The following is a 20,495-nucleotide window of genomic DNA, read 5'->3' as shown; positions in this document are numbered from 1 at the left end:
AAGGGATGAAAACAAACCCACAGCACGGGGCTGGAGAGATGGCACAGTGGTTAGAGCACTGGTCATTCTTCTACAGGACCTAGGTTTGATTCCCAGCTCACAACTGTAACTTCAGTTCCAGCAGACACAACGCCTGCTTCTGACCTCTCCAGGCATCAGGCACACACAGAGTGCCCATACATATATGCAGCAGGCAAAGCATTCATACATATAAAATAAATCTAAAAGGTCCCAAAAAATTAAATAAGAAAGAAACCCACAGAATTCTGAAGGTTTGGGTCTCTAGTTCTGGTGAGACTCCAAACCAGTCCTCAGGACCCCCAGGAACTACACTGTGGTTTTGCAATCTTTAGTCTTAACAGTGTAAAGTGGAGCAGGAAAGAGCTGGGAACCGACAAACCAAGTTTTAAGGAAGTAGAGATAGATAGATAGATAGATAGATAGATAGATAGATAGATAGATAGATAGAGAAGCAGATATCAATCCAGGCTATTGGAGACTTTCTTGGGACCTGTAATTGCAAAACCAAAAGAAGTGCTTTTCAATTCTTGGGTGTTAACCCTCTGAAACATAAGATGGGTTTATTTAGCATCTGTAGATGTATGCCTATAAACACAGTCATTACAGAAAAGCCCCGGGGCAGCAGGGGGAGGGGGAGGGGTGGGGAGGCAGAGCACCACTGCCTCCCTGGAATCATCGTGCACTTGGTCTATCAGTTTGTGCCCAGCTAGCACTGCGCTGTGGGAGAGAAACAAGCACTGCATTTGGATGGCAATCTCTTGGGAAAGAGACACTGCAAAGCATGGGGCGAGGAAATTCTCAGGGACCCGGTCTTCTTCACCTCTGTTCCCCCAGTTCCTCAAGCCCAACAGAGAGGAAAAGCAAACTCTGAAAGGCCGGAAGGCACTGGAACTGTCCAGACCCTCGCTAGCACCTCTACCACTTGCCCCCGCTCCTCTTTCCTCACAGGCCAGAGGTCTGGTCTGCTGAAGAGCGGGGACAGCACAGTAGGTCAGCTTGAGGTTAGTATGGTTAAGGCTGTGTGTGCTCTCCCTTCAATTTCCACTGCCGTGGGCTAAGGGGAGGGGAGGCCGCCCCCGAGTGAAGTGCCACCCCAGGAGTCCTTCTCCCATCTACTTTCTAAGAGCTCCACTCATGCAGTGGGGGGCGGCATGGATCGTGATCTTCACCATGTGGCCACCATGGCCCGCCCGGGCCGCTCTGTCCCCACCACGCAACTTGCGGCGCTGCCCACCTTGCCCAGCAGCCCCGCGTCCAAGGGCAGCACCAAGACTAGGGAGGAGAAGTTAGGGAAGAATTCGTACAGCTCAAAATGTACGCACGCCAGCTTGGCTCACAGAGCCCGTGGGCAGAGGCGCCCGAGGCTGGCCACCATGCGTTTGAAGAACACGAAGTCGCCCAGCACGCTGGTGCACCAGTGCCCTGCAGCAGCACTCAAAGAGCCTCCTGGCCGTGCGTGCCCCAATCGAAGATCATCGCCACCGCATCCAAAGAGAGTCTGGGGAAGGGCACACCCCACGCGCGCGCGAATGGAACCCCGGAAAGCTTCCTGGAGGCGCCCCAAGCCTAGCAGAGAAGCCCTGGAGTTGCCTAGCAGCCCCAGCAGCAGCCCCGTGTTAGGGGCGGGCTCAGAAATCGCCAGTTACTGCAGGAAGCCCTGGAGCCCCGCTGAGCTTGCAGCGAAGCTGTGCCTGCCATCACCACCGGCTGCAGCAAGACCAGGTCCGGGTCTTTGTGCTGCAGGACCAGGGCAAGCTTCTGCACCAAAGGCAGAGCGTAGAGCAGCGTGGGGTTGAAGGCTACGGAAGTGAATTGGGAACTGGCATATGGCTGAGGCCAGTGCAGCAGCCGTCCACCCGGGGAGGCCAGGGCAAATGCGCACCAAGCAAGGCCAGGCCTCAGCCACTACTTCCACAATGGGCAACACAGAGGACCAGCATACTGGCCGAGGATCCGCCAAGTCAATAGCTGCACGGTCCAAGGCTGCGCGGAGCTCAGGGATCATGTGGGAACTGGGGTCACCATGCAGATAGAACAAGGCATATGCTCTCATATTCACCCAGATAGACAGGGGGCTTAGGGTATGTCGGGCCAGGGAGACAGTGAAGATCCATGAGCAATGGGCAAGTGGCCCTGAGCTGCAGGCCAACACTCCCCAGTCCGTTACAGGGGAGGCTTGAATTGAGCCAGGCCAGTTTGGGTGCAGATATGCCAAAAACCTGTAGGATGTCTAGGTGTGGGCAAGCGATAGCCTCACCCTCCTGTAGCTCTACACTGCCAAAAAAAAGTGGTAGCGGGTTGGCCATCACATGGGGACACCAAAGTGGCCAACAGGGACAGAGTATGGGACTCTGCCCAGTCCCTGGTCTCTTCTAACACCAACCCCACATATGGACATGCTTTCAGGTGCTGACAGGCCTCTGTGTGCAAGACACCGGCAACAGCCACCTGCAACAGGCGCCAAGCTTGGGGCCAGGCAGACTGTCACTTATTGACTGTGCTATCCTGGGCAAGTCACTTTATCTGTCTGAGCTTCGGTTTTCTCAGCTCTAATGCCTGTCTGCCCTCGTCTCCCTAAAAAGGCTACCATGAGTTAGAAATGTAAACCTTTGCCATTGCATTTATGAATGTAAAGCGATTCACAAACCATAAAGAATGCTAAGAAGGGTGGATTGCTATGCCTTGCTTTTTTGTGGTTTTTGTTGTTTGCTTGTTTGTTTGTTTTTGTTTTGTTGTTTGGTGTTCTTTGTCTGGCCCCAATCTGCTTTATTTCTGCAGGGGCAGGGCTTACCCTTTATTTGATAGCTCAGGGGCTCACTAATAGACATATTCACTAGCAATTCCCAGCCATTCAAGGGTCTCAGCTATGTGTGATTTGTCTCTGTAGAATGAATCCAACCCTCATCCCACCCCAACTCATGCAGCTGAACCCAGGTAGAGCTGCAGAGTTCACAGCTCTAGAAGCCACATGAGCGGTTTATAACTTGAAGTGGAATCAGGGATAAAAGTAGGAAATCCATGGAAAGTCCAGGCTCTGGACTATATAATACCCTACCCTGGAAGCAGGAAGACTTCCTTTTCCAGTGGATATCACAAAGCCAGTTCTTGACCGTCTCCTGGTTTTTTGATGTTTGGTTTTTTTTTGTTTTGGTTTGGTTTGGTTTGGTTTTTCGAGACAGGGTTTCTCTGTGTAACTTTGCGCCTTTTCTGGAACTTTCTCTGTAGCCCAGGCTGGCCTCGAACTCACAGAGATCCGCCTGGCTCTGCCTCCCAAGTGCTGGGATTAAAGGCATGCGCCACTACCACCCGGCCTTTTGTTTTTTAATATATCCCAGGCTGGTCTCCAGTTCACCATGTAGCTAAAGATAACCTTGACTTCTGATCTTCCTGCCTTACTCTCCCAAGTGCTGGGATTACAGGCGTGTGCCACTACATCTATTTCTGAATGTTTTGTTTTGTATTGTTTTGGAATTCACTTTGTACACCCGGCTGGCCTGGAACTCACAGAGATCCTTCCTGCCTCTGCCTCCCAAGGACTGGGATTAAAAGATGTGTGCCACCACATCCAGCTGAGTTTTTAAAATTGAAATTAAATTGAGTTTTTTAAAAAACTCATCAAACCCAATGATACATCGTCAATCAGGGCCCCAGATCACCAGTGTCCAACCTCTGGCCCAGGGAGTGAGAAGTGTGACTGTTCACCCAATGACAGGGGCCAGCTCTGGCTTCTTCACTGTTGTACTCAATGTGGCCGACCCAGTGCCAGGCCCGCAGGCAGCCCCTGGTGAAGGGCTAACATAGTGGAGGTATGAATGAAGTATGGTGGTTCCTACCCAGGGGCCTGGCAAACCCAGGTGGCTGAGAGCCTCCCTCCCGCTTAGTCCTCCCCTTATCTCTGGCTGCCACTCACCCACATATCCCTCACCCTCATGGGGCTGTAGTATTCACCATGCTCTGTGCCCAGCAGTGCCTGACACAGGTTGAACCTCTGCAGCTCGAGCAGGGCAGAACGTTGGTTATCAGGCACATTTTTAGTCACATAGTCCACAGTGGTCAGCACAGCCACCTCAGCTAGGTCTGCCTCCGCCTTGATGGCCTCAGAGGTGGGAGTGGTTGTCAGGCTGCCGTAGGTCCCTTCACCCTCAAGCAGGGCCGTCCAGAGCGGGCTGACCCTGGTTGGCTGCCAGAGCCTGGCGGTGAGCGCCTGAGGTGACACCATGCAGCAGGGCATGGTGTTGGACGTGTTAGTGCCCACCGCGACGGCATTCCTGGCTTTGCCACGCTTGTTGCGCACCAGGGCCTGGCGACATTCTAGACGGAGCATCAGCTTCACTTGTCGTCAGAGTTCAGTCAGGGAAGCTCCTCCTTCCACTGCTCACTGAGGAGTGGCTTGCACTTCTCGTTGGAGTGGGAGGCCTCTCCAGCGGGCTTCTTCCCGGGGGGCACCATGCCTGCTCTCAGGGCAGGGGACCCAGGACCCCCTCCTAATGCTCATGGCCTCCTGCTTCTTCTAATTGCTGTTGCAACTAGGAGTGCCACACAGCACCTCCCTAGATAAGATAGCTGGTGAAGAGGTGAGACGACCCACCAAGCCAAGGGGGACCAGCCATCCAACTTAGCTTGGAAATTTTATTCCAGCTCTGCCATAGGAGACCGGAGATGAAAGAGACAAGGGAGAGATATTTAGGGGGGAGTAGGGGACTAAGCTGTCCATGGGGATGCGTGCAGAGTCATGCATTGAGCCACACTGGGGAGAGGGAAGGGACCCCCAGCTCCCTCTACCCAGGACAAGGAAGGTACTGACTGGCAATGGCTGCTGTAGCGTCTTAGAACATAGTCGAGATTTTTAAAATTGAGTCCTGGAGACAGATGTGATTCTCAGGGCTCCTGAGTATTTTGTAGCTGAGCCAGGACTACAACACAGACCTCCTGATTCCTAACCCACAAGATGTTGTCCTCAAAGTCCATAGACGCCTGTATTATCAGAAGGAAGTCAATACGCAGCTGGGCATCTCAAGGCCATCTGCTTTCCCCTAGTACATCTGTCCCTACACACACAGGTGCTGGCTCATACTTAGGAACACTAGTGTGTGGTCCTGGGGAGGGTAGCTCAGAAATAGGCCACAGAGTGAGGACAGACTACGGGCTGGGCTGCAGACTGAGTATAACCAGCTGGGTAGCCTCTACCTGCCCATAGACATGAGGTCAGGATGAGTCTCTTCTGAGATCTGAAGTTCTTGTCCGGTTGGGTTGGACCTGCCAACTGTACCTCCCAGTGAAGTGACGTTTGTCTCCTCTTGTGCCAAATAGCAGCAGCAGCAGCTACAGTTTATCCAGTCAGCGGAAACTGAGCCAGGCCCTAGGTTAAGACCCCACACGATTCCTCACGAAGACCAAGATTATTACTGTCTGTGGGTGGGGAAACTGAGACACTGGACTAAGTCACTCCCCAAGGTTTCTCAAGCCTCAAGCAGCTGAGGTACAGTCGGAACGCTCAGCTTCCTGCTGCCATAGGCCTCACTGCAAACCGCGGGCTGCATGCCTCTCCTCTCCGCAGCCCTGCCCGGGCCCAGGTCAGGCTGTCACCCTCTTGCACTGGTCACTGGAGGAGTCTCTGATTCTGCACTATTCCCCTACAGCCAGAGAACAGTCAGCTCACGCTGATCCGGCTGGCGACCTCCTTTGCTTTACCTCTTCAATGAGACCTTACGACTTAAGTCAAGCACCGTGCCAAGGGCCGAGACTTCCCCAACCTCTGAATATCTCTGATTTTTAGCACTCCTGTCTGCCTAGCCACCTCCAAAAAGGCTATTTCATAAAGCTGCTGAAGTTGTTACTGTGTTCTGTCTCTCTGTCTCTCTTTCCATCTCTGTCTCTTTCTGTCTGTCTCTCTCCATCTCTGTCTCTCTCTCCATCTCTGTCTCCCTGGGGATTGAACCCAGATCCCCGAACACTCTAGGCACCCTCATCCCCTGAGCCTAGAATTCCCATTCTTCTCTCCTTGATCAGTATCCCCGCTTCCACTCCTTGAGATCATCTCAGACATCCCCTCTGCTACCCTGATTCCGACAGCTGGACTGGCATCTGGCCTCCTGTCTGAGGCAGTTTCCCATGTGCAGTGAGTTCTCTGTGTATCTGCAACCGAAAGCCGTTATCCAGGAAGTGCCGCCATTTTCCGTCACTGCCCCTGCTGTCCCCTCCAGTCCACCCCTTACACATTTCTGGTTCTGTTGCCTCACGGCACTTCCCTCAAGTACATTCCCCAAGGACAGGAAAGACAACCAGCTTCTCTTTTCTTTTTTCTCTCTTTGAGATAGGGTCTCACATGTAGACCAGGCTGGCTTCAAACATGCTATAAAAAAGGACGACCTTGGCCAAGTGGTGCTGGCGCACGCCTTTAATCCCAGCATTCGGGAGGCAGAGCCAGGCAGATCTCTGTGAATTTAAGGCCAGCTCGGTCTACTGAGCGAGATCCAGGACAGGCACCAAAACTACACAGAGAAACCCTGTCTTGAAAATTCCCCTCCTCCACACCAAAAAAAAAAAAAAAAAAAAAAAAAATGACCTTGAATGTCTTATTCTCCTACCTCTAGCCCCTGATTACAGATGTGTCCATCACATCCAGCTCTATGCATGCTGGAGCTCAAAACCAGGGGTCCCTGAATATTAGGCAAGAACGCTACAAGCTGAGTCACATCCCCAGACCAGTAACTTCTTCATGTGTGAACTCCAGATAGGGCAATCGTACCTGACTTCTAAAACACGTATCACAAAATTTGTAGAAAGAATTTTAAAAAGCAAGCCAAGTGTGTGTGTGTGTGTGTGTGTGTGTGTGTGGGGGGTGAGGGGGTTCAAGCATGCGCATGTGCAGCAGATCGACCTTGGGCACCTGCTAGTGGGTTAAAATACCTTCCTCCCTCACCTTTTCTTCCCAACAGCCTGTGATATCGACATTTTATCCTGCCTACCACCCAAAGGATGGAAGAATGGGAGACAAACGCAACACCAAGATCAGGTGACAGATTCCTCCCGTATTCCTAGAACCCGAGTATCCCATCCATCCTGCAGCAGCGTGATGAGAACACTAAAATGGAAACATGTTTTCAATCAAAGATTGTATGTGGAACCTGGGACGGTGAAGGCCACATGACACTGTTCCAGACAGTGGTCCTTAGACCCTGGGGATGCTTCATTAGAATTCAGGGGCAGGAGAGAGGGCATTTTAATGGAATAACATCACCCTGGCTGCCACCCAACAGACAGGGTCCAAGGAAACCACATTTTGTAGTTGTACCATCATTGGAAAAGATCGATGCCCACCTCCAAGATCCAGAGGTAGCCACCCACACAGACAGTGCAAGACATAGATGCCAGGCACGTGTGCACATACATCTCCCCACGGTGAGACCAAGTCTAATATCTAGGACATGATGCTCATGCGGTGACACACATCCCCTCAGGCGCCCAGTGGGAGCCTGCATGTACACACAGATGGACACGATCAACAACAGATCAGTGGACACAGACCCTTCCAGATGTCTTTAGATAACTAGAAACCCTAAGCATGGGCTGAGCAGCACGAGCTGAGCGGCACGAGCTGAGCGGCACACTCCTTGGCAAAGAAAGATGCAAACACACTGAGATGGGGACCCAGGACACAAGTGTGTGTACACACTTCCCTACCAAACCAGATACATCTGACTCATAAGATCACCAGACCAAACAGTCCCCTTTTCCTCCCACAGCACTCCAAGCCCAGGGCAGAGGTAGAGACCTCCCAGAGGCACACATGTGTGCACACACGTGCACATAGAAAGGTAACAATACTGTTTCTATCATAGATAAAACAAAAACTCAGAGGGAGAGGCCCATGAGGCCCTACATCTCCCTGGGAGGTCTACACGCAGTTAGTGCTTCCTAGTGGTGGGAGAGGCATTTTTCTTTAGTGGTGTAGCCATGGGTCAGGCATCCACAGTCCTGTAAATAACCTCTCCTACATGCATGCTCCAGCCAGCAACCTTAATGAAACTCATTGGCTCACCAAGAAAGAAAAGAACAGCAGCAAACTGTGGACGGAGAAGGGGGATTATTTGGGAAGAGGAAGGGAGTCAGCAGGAGCAGACAAGGGAGGATGATGGGGATAGAACCAACAAACAGTAAATAGCGAGTATGAAAATGTCATGATTAGCCGGGCAGTGGTGGCGCATGCTTTTAATCCCAGCACTCGGGAGGCAGAGCCAAGTGGATCTCTGTGAGTTCAAGGCCAGCCTGGTCTACAGAGTGATATCCAGGACAAGCACCAAACAACACAGAGAAACCCTGTTTGAAAAAACAAAGAAAGAAAGAAAGAAAGAGAGAGAGAAGAGAGAGAGAGAGAGAAGAGAGAGAAAGAAAGAAGGAAGGAAGGAAGGAAGAAAGAAAGAAAGAAAGAAAGGAAGAAAGAAGAAAGGAAGAAAGAAAAAATGTCATGATAAAACCCATCCATATGCATAATTAATATATGCTAATGACTTTTTAATATGCAAAGAAAATGGAAATCCAGAGGGAGGGCCAAAGGTGAGGTGGAAAGTGGCAACGCAGGGGTTGGGGGTGGGGTGCAGATTGAACTGAGACCCAATATTTGCCCACTCCACTCCCGAGTAGGATTCTAAGTATGGCCAAGGGTCCCTCCTCACATTCACCAGAGCCTCTCTCTCACTTCTGGGATGTCTGGAGTGTGCTGATGCTTCGGACCCTGTCCAATCGAGAGGAACTCCAAAGTCCAATAGCTAGAAAACTCCACTATGCCTCGTTTGACCCTCTGCCTCCAGACCCCTGTCCCTGGAAGAGCTTTCCAGAAACCTTTGAGAGGCGCCTTGCTCCAAAAATTCCCCGAGAGACAGGTGTGGCAGTGCATGCGCACAATCCCAGCACTGAGGCTGAGCCGGGATGGTGAGTTTAAAGCCATCCTAGGCTACAGAGTAAGTTCAAAACCAGCCTGGGTTGCAGCAAGAGTTGATGGGAGCCAGGGTGGGCAGGGGTTGGGGGGAGAAACAAAAACAAAAGACCTGACGACCCTATGTGGGGAGGTAAGGAGAGGGTAAAGACACAAGTAAAGTGGGGTGTGAGGGTACTGATGTGACACCCCTGTGTCCAGGCTGTCTCTCAGCTAGGAGCTTTCTGCCCCATCTTGTCTTCTCTCTCTCTCTCCACAGAGGAGGCAACAGCTCTTCAGCCCCTTCCCATGCCTCCCCTCTCTCCGCCCTTCGAGGAGGGGAAAGTAAGATTTCCTAGGAGTCTTTAGCTCAGGCCCCCACCACCACCACATTTACCCAGATGTGCAGCCCCCTGGAGTCCTCAGGGCACACTCTCCAGCTGTTCCTCCTCTTCCTCATCCTTTGTTCTCAGCCACAGTCCAGGCTAGATAGGACTGGGGTCAGGGAGGGGAGTCTACTGACTTTGGGTCCCCAGCAGACAACCTCTGGGGGTCAACAGTAGCAGGAAAAGGATGGGGTGGTGGTGGAGGAGGCGACCACCTTTTCCTGGAAGCCTCTGAGCCCGGCCCCCACTCCCCACCCAGGTCAGGCGACCTCCGCACTCACCCAAGAGCATTCTCAGCCTTTGGAGACACCACACACAGCAGAGAGCAGAGCAGGAGCGAATGGAATCCAGCCAGAGTGACAGAGGGAAGGGGGATGTGAAGGGCAGGAGGGGAGGGCTTCAGGGGAGGGACTCCCAGTTAGGCTGGAAAGCCCTGTTCCCCTTTGCCAGAAAAGGAGTGCCCAGCCCCTGATTTCTGAGTCCCAACCCTGGGGGACTGAGCAGAGTAACGATCTTTGCCAGTCTGCAGGAGTGTGAGGGAATGTGGAAACCAGGGACCGAGGAGAGAGAGCGTGGATGGAGTGCATCCTACTCACCCCCCTCCTGTGCCCCAGGGTCCCTGCCTTGTGCCTCTTGTGCTGAAACAAAAGGGTGACTTTGTCCACAGAAAACCTCCAGGGACAGAGGTACTACCCCCCCCACCACCCCCACACTTCACCCCTGCCCTGCTGCCAGGCTCCCCTGCTTCTGGACTTGCTGAAGCCCTCTTCTCACCAATTCCTCCTCTCCCGGTTATCGCCTCATATTTACCTGCTTTCACTGAAGGGGAAACAGAGAGGTGTCACAGAGGGCTAGCACCGAGGTAGGAAGGGAGTCCAGGTTAGCCCCTTAGACCTGTTACCTCGGCAATGCCAGGAGGGAACTGAGGAGTAGTCTGCCCGATCAGCTAGAGCTTCTGACACCTGGCTGGGGTTTCCCATCCCTCCTCTCTGCCCTTGCTCCTTCCTCCCCCTCCTGGTGCCGAAAGCTGGCTCCCTACTCATCTGAGCACCTGGTTTGGGGGGGCGGGGTGGGGGTGGAAAAGAGGAGACAGTCAGGCCACAGCTGGGAACCAGTCTCGAATTCCAAACCCTGTCTGCACCCAGTGTGTGTGGGGGGAGTAAGGGGGGGTGTGGGGAGTTGGGGGGGGGAGTAAGGGGGGGGAGGGGGGGCACCAATTCAACATCCTGTCTCCATCGGACAATGACCAGACTCACTAGCAATCTCAGGGCAGCCGATACCTGCCCCACAGAGCCGAGGGAGGAACTGACCATGGCTGCTCTTTGTTAGGAAGGGGCTTTGAGGGGGAAGGAGCTGTCTGTGTGGGGAAAGGAAAGAAACTCAAGCCCAGAGTTAATGAACCCCACCCAGAGACACCAAAGTTCTGCCTTCTTCCAGGCAGAGATCTAAGCTAAGCCCCCTAATTCTCTACCCAGACAGCCTCGCCTCTCTGGGTGGTCTGGGGGGCAGGTCTCACCTGGGGAAAGAGGATGTTTTGGCTGTCTTGGGAGAATGTAGGAGACATTTCTGTCACCTGTCACGGTAGTAGGAGACTGTGGCTGGACTCAGTGGCCTGGAGGGGAATACTATTTCTTTGAAGCTTGCACCTGAAGGCCTCAGGATGATGGGGCTGGAGATGGGCGGCGGCGGCAGAGGGGGGGAGCTGGAGGGGCCGAGGGGGTACTTCAGTGAAGAGGAATCAGCAACCCAGAGAGATGGGAGGGAAGTGGGGAGGTGGGGGGCTGCTTCCGGAGCCTCCTGGCGGGACTGAAATTAATCCATCTGTGGGGAACAGTAGGTGAGGAGCGCTCATCAAGCTGGTGACTCAGGCATGACCCACACCTTTGATTTCCAGGGCTCAGGGTGCAGCCAGAAGCTTCGAAACTCAAAGTTGGAGAGGAGAAGGGCTGGGGGAGCTCTAGGGTGTAGGGTCGGGTGGGGAGTGTGGAAGACTTCACTCTGCTTGCCACAACTACGGGGGGTCACCTTTGACTTCATCTGACCCATCTCCTGTTCGCCTGTCCCTCCCCATGTCTATCTTACATTCTCCCTCCAGGGTCCCTCTAGCCACTTCAGTAAGTCAGAGCTTAAGGCATTTCCGAAGTCCCTTCCTGTTCCTTCAGGTTTCTGTTACAATGCACAGGATGGATGGTGAGGGAAAGGGCCTGGCCTCATTCTCAGTTAGATAGTGCCATCTACCCAGAGAGACAGAGAGAAAGTGGCTGGCTTTAGGAAGCTATCCTTCCTTAGTCATCTAGAGAGGCAGGAGATAGCTGATGGTTCCCCTTCCTTCCTTCCTTCCTTCCTTCCTTCCTTCCTTCCTTCCTTGTTTTTCTTTCTTTTATTTATTTATTTTGAGACAAGGTCTCACTATGTAGCCCTGGCTGTCCTAGAACTCCCTGCATAGACCAGGCTGGCCTTGAACTCACAGAGAGATCCACCCGCCTCTGCCTCCTGAGTGCTGGGATTAAAGGTGTGTATGACCACCATGCTGGGCCTGGTTCCCCACTTTAAGTGGAGGAAACACAGAACAGAGATGTGGCTGGAGGTTCATGAGCTTCTGTATAATCATCTTGCTGGACCTACTTCCTCAGGCCAAGCCCCTTTCCCATTCTCAAACACTGTGGCTCGCGCCACTCTCTCTCTTTCTCTCTCTCTCTCCAAGGTTTTACTATATAGCCCTGCCTGGCTAGCCGGAAACTCTCTACATCTACCAGGCCTTAAACTCTTAGTAACCCTGTTGGCCTTGCCTCCCAAGTGTTGGGATAACAGGGAAATGCCACCCTGACCAACTCAACCCTCTTCAAGTATTGGTTGCTCTCTTCAGCCAGGGTAGGAGTGTGAGATAGGATTGAGAGTCAGCCACCCGGGATGAACACCCAGTTAGCTGGCTTTGGGTATGTTATTTTCTCTGAGCCTGCATAGTCCTGTGTATAGAGTGAGAGCTGAACACCCTCATCTGCTGGGTTGGCATGGGGCTGCCTGCTCTGTGAGCAGTTTGGCTATATAACGATGCTTTATATAGGGCAGGGGTAGACCACAGCTCCTCACCCAGGTCTCCCAGCTCACTGTGCTGCACCAACATCTGGGCTGCAGTCAGGACGGAAGCTGCGCCACGCCTTTGTGTCTGCAGATGTTGAAGAATCAAGTAAGTAGTTTAGGGTGGTGTCTGTGTGAGGTGAGTACCATCACTGGCTTCAGCCTCAGTGTTCCCGGTGACCACATCCCCGTCCCCTGAGAGCAGGGCAAGGGAGTAAAGGCTAGCCCAAGACACATCCCTCCAGACTGAAGGGACCTCCTGGCTGGCAGACAGGTGACAGCAGATATGGAGGCTTGGGGGCGTATCCAGAGGTGGAGATGGGGAAGTGTAACCCAGGTGTGGCTGTAAGAGTTCCTGCAGCTGGTCGAGGTTAAGGAAGGAGGCCTCAGACCTGAGCCAGAGAGGAAGCTCAAGGAGGGAAGGGCCCCGCCCACCTCTGTAACTCCTCCTACAGGCCTCCTCAGGAAGGACAGCAGGAGAGGGTCCTGGCTTCACTGCCTGTGACTGCCTGTCACGAGGGAAGAAGCCTCTAGCCCCAAAGGACCCTAATCAAAGTGACAGCTGTGGTTACACGAGACAAGGACCTTGGGTCTCCTTGTGTGGTGTGGCATCTCAGTGAGTACCTAGGAATTAAGCAGCTTTGTTGAAGGTTCCCCACCTCCAGCTTCCCTGAACTAGGTGGGGATCTCTCCATTTCCCTGGGGAGCTCCAGCAGCCCCAGCCTGATCCCACACCAGGCTGGAACCAGTTTTCAGCAGGACTCAAAGCGCCATGGCTTTTCTTCCCACAACTGACGTCCACCTTGGGCGGCTGCTAGCTAGCATCTCCCTACCCAGGGAGACGTACCTGAGGCCACGACCCGGTGAAGGCCCAGAATTAACCAGGCCAGTGAAGATGGCAGCTTCTCCCACCAGAGCTTCCGAATAACATGGTTATTAGAAACCTGAGGCCTCACATCCTGGCCCTAAGCACAGCTGTCATCCTGTCTACTCCTACCATGCTGGCCATACCTCTCAGCATGGCCAATGGGAGAAGGCCTGGTTCCATACCTGCCTCCCCTGCCTAGCTGTAAGTGCTGAGGGGCAGGCACCTAGTATCCCTCTGAGGATATCTCAGCATCTTGCATTGGGCCAGCCTAAGACTTCTGATTTCTTGACACATCCCGGATACACGGTCTGGAGTGGAGTGCTAGGCATCACATTGCTCGGTGACTCCTAATTTGGTGATCTCCCAAACCAACCCCATCAGCACTGGCCCTCTTCCCTTTGGGTATCTCATTCTAACAACTGAAATGCCCTACTCTCCTCCTCCCCAAGAGCCTGCCTACCGGAAGTCATCCGTGCCTCTCCCTCTCCCTTGGTCCCTAAAGCCCATCAATCACCGAGCCTCGATGGTTCTGCCACATGAAACTGTTTTCCTACATGATCTCTTTCTTCACCGTGTGTCTCTAAGCTTCTCTCATGTCCTTTCCTGGGGACATCTGAAACAGTAAATACGCCTGCCCACACTGCTGCTGTGAAGCCTATCACCTCTGAAACAAAGGTCAAAGGCTAACCTGGTGGACAGCTCCTGCAGAGGTTACCATCTTATCTCAACCAAGCTCAGCCCATACCCTGCATAAGGCCCCACTGGCCACTGCCCAGCAAGGCTTTTGGTCCCCTTCCTGGTATCTTTCCACTACCCCTTTTCTTTTTTTCCTCCGGTACCAGGGATTGAACTCAGAGCCTCAGGCAGGCTAGACAAGTGTTCTACCTCTGAACTATACCCCTACCTTTGTTCCTTTTAACATGAAGACAGGATCTCACTAAGTTGCCGAGGCTGTCTTTGAACTTACTCTCTAGCCCAGGCTAGCCTTGAACTTGAAATCCTCTTGCCTCTGCCTTCCAAATAACTGGGATTACTGACCTGTGTACTGGGTTCTCTTGACGCTCCCTTCACTCATCTCTACAAGGCCTAGTATTATCTGAGAATAAATTAATCTTTATATAGAGTGATTTAGACAGCTTTTTTTTTTTTTTTGGTAGATTTGAAAGCCTTAAAAATGTGAGTCCCCCACCCTCAAGCTGGGTGGTGTTGGCGCATGTCTTTAATCCCAGCATGAAGGAAGCAGAGGCAGGCAGATCTCTGAGTTCAAGTCCAGCCTGGTCTACAAAGTGAGTTTCAGGATGGCCAGGGTTACACAGAGAAACCCTGTCTCAAACAACAACAAAAACAGTGAGCCCCCTGAGCAGCAGCTTGAAGCTCAATAGATAAATAAATATATTTGATGAATAAATGTTTGATAAATAAATGTGTGACTTTTAAAAAGGCAATCTTGCTATATAATCCAGGCTGGCCTTGAATTTACAGCCAGCTAGCCTGCCTCAGCATCCTGATTACAGGCATGCACCACCCACCCAGCTTAAATGAATGACCTTTGAACCCCGGTCTTGCATGCTCCAGAAATATTGATCCATCAGATTGCTTAGTCACAGCCTGGGGAGCTCAGCTCTAAGTGCCTCCTTGGAGGAATTAATTCCCACTACCACAGTCTTCCTGTCACTTGCTGTGGATGTGACCTCTGCCTGAAATGCTCCTCACCTGTCATGCTCATGCTCTCTCCCTCCAAGGCCTTTGTGCCCCCGAGGGAATGTCTCAACTCCTATCATGCTTAGGGGACACAGTATGAATGTCACCCGATGATTAGGCGCTCTCAAGGTTCAGGGTAGCCTCTGGCAAAACCGCCCAGCTGGACTGCAAGGTGGGTTTCTCCAAGCCACCTCCAGGATCTGGGGTACCAATGCCCCCTTCCTCTCCTCCCTAGGCCTGCGTGTGGCTCTGTCTTCCCTGCCAGCCTGCAGCTCGTGACCCCCATGTGCCTGTCAGCAGGCATCACCCTCACAGAAGCATTCACCCATCTCCCCCAGAACACAGCACTGCAGCCAGCTGCCCCTCCAGCATCGGCAGCTAAACCCTACAAAGTCACCCCAGCCAGGGAGAGGCAGAAATCCTGGCCGGGAGTCCGGCTGCCACAGGAAGAGCAGCTCCTGTTTTTCCTTGGTCGGAGTGCTGTGCACTGTGCTGACCTCAGCCTGAAGAGCAGGAGCTTGGAACACCCTGAGGGAGAGGCCATTGTCTGGAAGACTGTCCCTGCCAGGATGCTCCAGGCTGGGGAAATGTTATGAATGTCCTAATCACACACACCACCCTCAGGGAGAGCTCCTAGAAATGAAGGGACCTCAAGAGGAGACCTGAAGACTCTCCTGTCCCAAGAGATCCATAGAAAGCTGTCCAGAAGCAAAACAAAACTTTCTTTGGTTTTGCGGTGCTAAATTCAGAGCACATGCCGGACAGGTACCATGCCGCTGGGCTACATCCCCAGCTCAGTAAATAAAACCTGAGAGTATCAGGGAAGCCACAAACCCAGTCCCCCTTAAGGGACCCAGATCTAGTTTTTAGGAAGGGTGCTAGGTTCAGCGCCACTCTGCACTGACCTGGCCCTGTGGAGGTCTTGCCCAGGCTGAGCTGCCGAAGCCTCCTCTGGTGGGCACGTCCCCCACAGTGCACCTGGGCCTGGGCAGCGGAGTTCAGCTGGATGTTGCAGACATCGCAGAGTGTATAGGAAGGTCGTTTCCTTTCCCGCTTAGGCTTCGATGACTCTGGAGAGTGAGGGGGGCACTCGGGTGCTGCAGTGGTGGGGGGCTCCTTCTCGCCTGAGGGGGATGGGCTCAGTGGCCTCTTCATACCTGAGCAGATAGAGAGAAGGAGACAGACAGGTGACGGCTGAGTGGTTGCGAACCCACAGAGCGGGAGAGGTTTGCAATTTGAAGACGCTGGTGGGTATGCCAGGTGACCCCCACCTGAGTTCCAAAATGTCAAGAGGAAACATGGTGGGGTGGCCTGTTTTAGGCAGAGCAGCATTAAAATACGGGAGTACTGGGAAGACTGTAAGACATGGCTGCACACTGAAAGGCCAGTGGCTCACAGGATCTCAGGGCCGGAGAGCCAATCTCAGAGAGGAAGATGGGGTTTTGGAGACAAGCAGCACTTCAGAATCAGCAGGAGACCATCAGAGTCGTGTTTGGGGACCTCATTGTCCTGTTCTCAGCCTCGAGGCAGGAACTGACAATCCCCTGCCAGACAGGCGTGTGGTACGGTGTACTTACTGGAGACGCAACAGTCCTCTGGCCAGAAACCCAACCATCTTGTGCCCTCTACCTAGCCAGGTGACATTCACCAAGAGTGACAGCCTGCAGAGACGTCCCAGCCCCTGTCCCACATGGCCTGAGATGTCCCTACTGTCTTGGTCACCTGAGCTGAGGCCACCGTTGGTCATTTGGTTGAGACAATCAGAACACACAGCGTCCCAGCCTGGACACCCCAGCCTGGACTCTCAAGTCCTCCTTTCAGGCAATTACCCCCATTTCCCAGATAACCTCCCCTTCCTTCCTCATTTCTTGGGGACTTTCATTTGTCGGCTTCTGTTTCTGCTCAGGAGCTGGCTGCCAAATCCCCTCTTTCAGACAGAACTTGTGATATTCACTTCCTTCCTGGTGTGTGTATGTGCATGTTTACAACGTGTGTGTGATCGCTTCTCGGCCTTTTGGCTAAGATCAAGTGTACAATGTGTGTGTGCATATGGATATGTGTGTGCACCTGTGCATATGTGTGTGTTTCCTGCCTCAGCTTCACTGGGAGACTTCCTGAAGTCACTGCCTGTTCCCCTCAGACTTGAGCAACCCCAAGGTTTGGGGAAAGCATGGATGAGCCCTTCTTTCTAATCACAGATGAACTGTGCAAACTTTTTCCACTCATGTTGAAGCCCTAACCTTAAGTATACCAGAATGTGACTGTATTTGGATAAAAGACTTTTTTCCTCCCCAGGCAGGGTTCCTCCTGGAACTCTGTAGACCAGGCTGGCTTCGAACTCACAGAGAAACCGCCTGCCTCTGCCTCCCAAGTGCTGGGATTAAAGGAGTGGTCAGCTCACCAACACCCTGCTCAAATACTGTCTTAATAAGAAAGAAATTTGAACAAAGCTATTTCAGAAGAAATCAACCCTGAGCCTGGGTGTTAACACACACCTGTTATCCCAGCTTTAGTGGAGGCTTAGGCGGGGGATCAGGAGCTGGAAGCCAGCCTGGGTTACATAGCAAAATGTCTTAAAAAAAAAAAAAAAAAAAAAGAGTAGAAAGTTGGTCTGTAGCTCAGTTGATAGAGTTGCCTAGCCAGGGAAGTCCTAGGTTCAGTCCCCAACATTACGGGAACCAAGCATCGGTGGCATATCCTGTGATCCCAGTGCTTGGAGGGATGAGAGGCTCAAGGTTATTCTTAGCCACATAAAGAGTTTGAGGACAAACCTAGGGTACACCAGACTCTGCCTATGAATTAATGAAAATAATAAGTAAGGAGAGAAGCCACCACTGCCACCGCCAACCCTGTGACACCATGGGTCCTTAGCTCCAGAACTAAGATACAACACATTTCCGTTGTTTAAGCCCCGGTCTTGCACTGCTCTGTGTGGCAGCTGGAGAGAGCTAATACTCCTCCTTCAAGGTCACTTCCTGCGTCCTTAGCCACAGCATATCAGCTCAGTTAGGAAATACCCCAAGGTTCTCACAAGAGCACACATCTAGTGGGGGGGGGGGCACATCTGAAGAGGAGGTTGATTACCCAAGTCCATGGCCGTGAACCTGCACGCATTTCCTAAATGTCCTCCGTGAGCTGTTTAGTGTTTTTGTGGGCAGAGGTCCATGTGAGACGTGTCTGTCATTGCTCGTATTGGGACTGTGGGTGGAAGAGTGACCTAGCTTAGAGTAGGTGTTCCCTGATGGTTCACACCTCCAGTCTCAGTTCTGGCCACATGTCACTCGCGACGCGTTAGGTCACTGCAAGTGTCTCTGTTCACTGTCACATCCACCCTGTGTGCACATCATGTGAGGATGGATACAGAGATCAGGCTATGCACCTACAAGCCGAGGGATCCCAAAGATGACCAGATATCCACTGTAGTTTAGGGGAATGACATGGGACAGATTCCCCTTCACAGTCCTCAAAGGCACCAGCCTTGAGAACCCAGCTCTGTGAGACAATCAATTCTGTTGTCCATTTTGTGTTATTCTCTTACCCCCTACTCTATTAAACTAACACACTGTGGGTTTGACCCTCATATAGCCACAGACATCTGAGAATTTGAAGCTCCCATCCCGGGTTCAGGGTAGTGCCCCTGGGCTGAAGTACCAGCAGTCACTTCCAAGTGGTCCAGTGGGCAGCTATCGGGAAGCTAAGAGGCAGATACCCTGAGCAGGGATACATCACTCTTCTAAATGCATGAGGCACCAAAGTCACCCCTACAGCCATGCCAGGGACCCAGAACACTGCCCTCCCCACAGAAGCCACACTGGAGGTCACACTCTCATCACTCTGAGCAGGTCCCCAGTGCTGCGTGGAGTCTCACTAATACTCAGTCCTCTTTCAGCCCTAGGTGGCAGGCCTCACAGCTCTTCTGCCTTCTCCAACTCTTCCTCCACGCTCTAGCAGGAGATGGGAAGGAGGTCCCAGATGCCACTGTTAGATGATGTGGCCCAGGTGTCAAGAGCCAGGTGGAGACCTCAAAGGAATGGGACTTTCTTAGCTGTCCAGGAAGAGCTCAAGGGGACAGGGATATTTTGAAATCTCAGTGCAATTTATGGCAGACTGGACGGGGACATGGCTCAAGAGAGCAGACAACTATGTGCCACACTGCTGCTTAAACCTCTGTGATATACAGCCTCTGGGCTCGCAGAACTGCCGGGATGCTGGGCTAACGTGTGTCCCCTGCCAGGATGCTGGGCCTGCTGTGGCCTGTCCTGCTTGACCCAGCCTTCCCAGCTGTCCCCTCCTGAGCGACACTGTCCCAGCTAAGCCAGGGCTCTCAGTCATATGGAGACATGGGCAAGTGTGGGGATGCACAGGGCTTGTCTAACTCTACATGAACATCATGGGCACGCACGTGTACACACATACACACATACACACACACACACACACACACACACACACACACACACCCCACCACACCACACCAGCCATACTCAACACCATCATGACTCACCGCTCTCCTGCGACCTCCCCTTCAATCTTAGTGATGTGCCAAGAGAAGAAATGGAGTCCAACGCCGGGCGGTGGTGGCATACGCCTTTAATCCCAGCACTCGGGAGGCAGAGGCAGGCGGATCTCTGTGAGTTCGAGCCCAGCCTGGTCTACAAAGTGAGTTCCAGGAAAGGCGCAAAGCTACACAGAGAAACCCTGTCTCAAAAAACCAAAAAAAAAAAAAAAGAAAAAAGAAAAAGAAAAGAAAGAAATGGAGTCCAAGAGCAAGGCAGTGAGTAGGCTTGCTTCAAAGACCAGGGAAAACCAGGGTGAAAACTGGAGAAAAAAAGTCTCAGAAGCTTCTCTGGGCCTAGGGCAATAGCTCAGTTGCTATTGTTTTCTGCCTAGAATGCATGAACTTCTGGATTTGATCCCTAGCAGCATATAAAACCCAGAGTGGTAGCACATGCCTGTAGTCCCAGCATTTGGGAGAGGCAGAAGGATCAGAAATTCAGAGTCAGCCTTGGATACATAGAGAGCTCAAGGCCAGCCTGGGCTATGTGAGATCCTGTCTCCTCTTCCTCCTTTTCTTTTCTATTTTTTTTTTTTGTTGTTGTTTTTGTTTTGTTTTGTTTTTCAAGACAAGGTTTCTCTGTGTAGTCCTGGGTGTTCTGGAATTTACTCCATAGACCAGGTTGGCCTGAACTCACAGAGATCCACTTGCCTCTGCCTCCTGAGTGCCAGGATTAAAGATGTGCACCACCACCACCCAGCAAGATCTTTTTAAAACTCCACAACAACCTCATGAGGTGGACACTATTAGCAGCCTGCTGCACACCTCCACAGGGTAGAGAACTTCACGGTTCCCAGCTAGACCTGAACTGCACTTGTCTGACTCAGAGTCCTTAACCACTGCCCTGTCCCACCTCTTTTGACTGAACAGCCTGTGGGGAGGTTGCTCAAAGGCCCAAGGGGATCATGGGAGGGTATCAGCTATATATTCCCCTATTAGGTTGAGAATGCTCTTGGGTGAGTGCGGAGGTCG

The 20,495-nt window shown here is 52.4% G+C and overlaps 2 protein-coding genes across 8 annotated transcripts in view; both read right to left on the bottom strand.

Moving 5' to 3' along the window:
- Znf385c (zinc finger protein 385C) overlaps positions 1-20,495 on the bottom strand; it is a 52,694-nt gene that overhangs the window by 9,720 nt on the left and 22,479 nt on the right. For all 7 annotated transcript variants that reach the window (XM_028856850.2, XM_037200642.1, XM_028856851.2 and 4 more), the window contains exon 2: positions 15,874-16,125. In XM_028856850.2, the coding sequence (XP_028712683.1) occupies positions 15,874-16,123 (250 nt within the window). In that variant the 5' untranslated portion in view covers positions 16,124-16,125. The remainder of the gene's footprint in view (positions 1-15,873; positions 16,126-20,495) is intronic.
- C8BH17orf113 (chromosome 8b C17orf113 homolog) lies at positions 660-6,386 on the bottom strand. Its single transcript, XM_037200643.1, is given in 13 exon segments — positions 660-1,209; positions 1,211-1,243; positions 1,245-1,425; positions 1,428-1,545; positions 1,547-1,683; positions 1,686-1,851; positions 1,853-2,063; positions 2,065-2,306; positions 2,308-2,469; positions 3,932-4,165; positions 4,167-4,261; positions 4,264-4,359; positions 4,362-6,386. Coding segments are annotated over 13 exon segments (1,860 nt in total). The 5' UTR covers positions 4,471-6,386; the 3' UTR covers positions 660-1,133.

Source organism: Peromyscus leucopus, chromosome 8b, assembly GCF_004664715.2.
Source record: "Peromyscus leucopus breed LL Stock chromosome 8b, UCI_PerLeu_2.1, whole genome shotgun sequence".
Classification (NCBI taxonomy): domain Eukaryota; kingdom Metazoa; phylum Chordata; class Mammalia; order Rodentia; family Cricetidae; genus Peromyscus; species Peromyscus leucopus.
The sequence above is the reverse complement of the archived record's forward strand: the minus strand, read 5'-3'. Positions and strand labels throughout refer to the sequence as shown.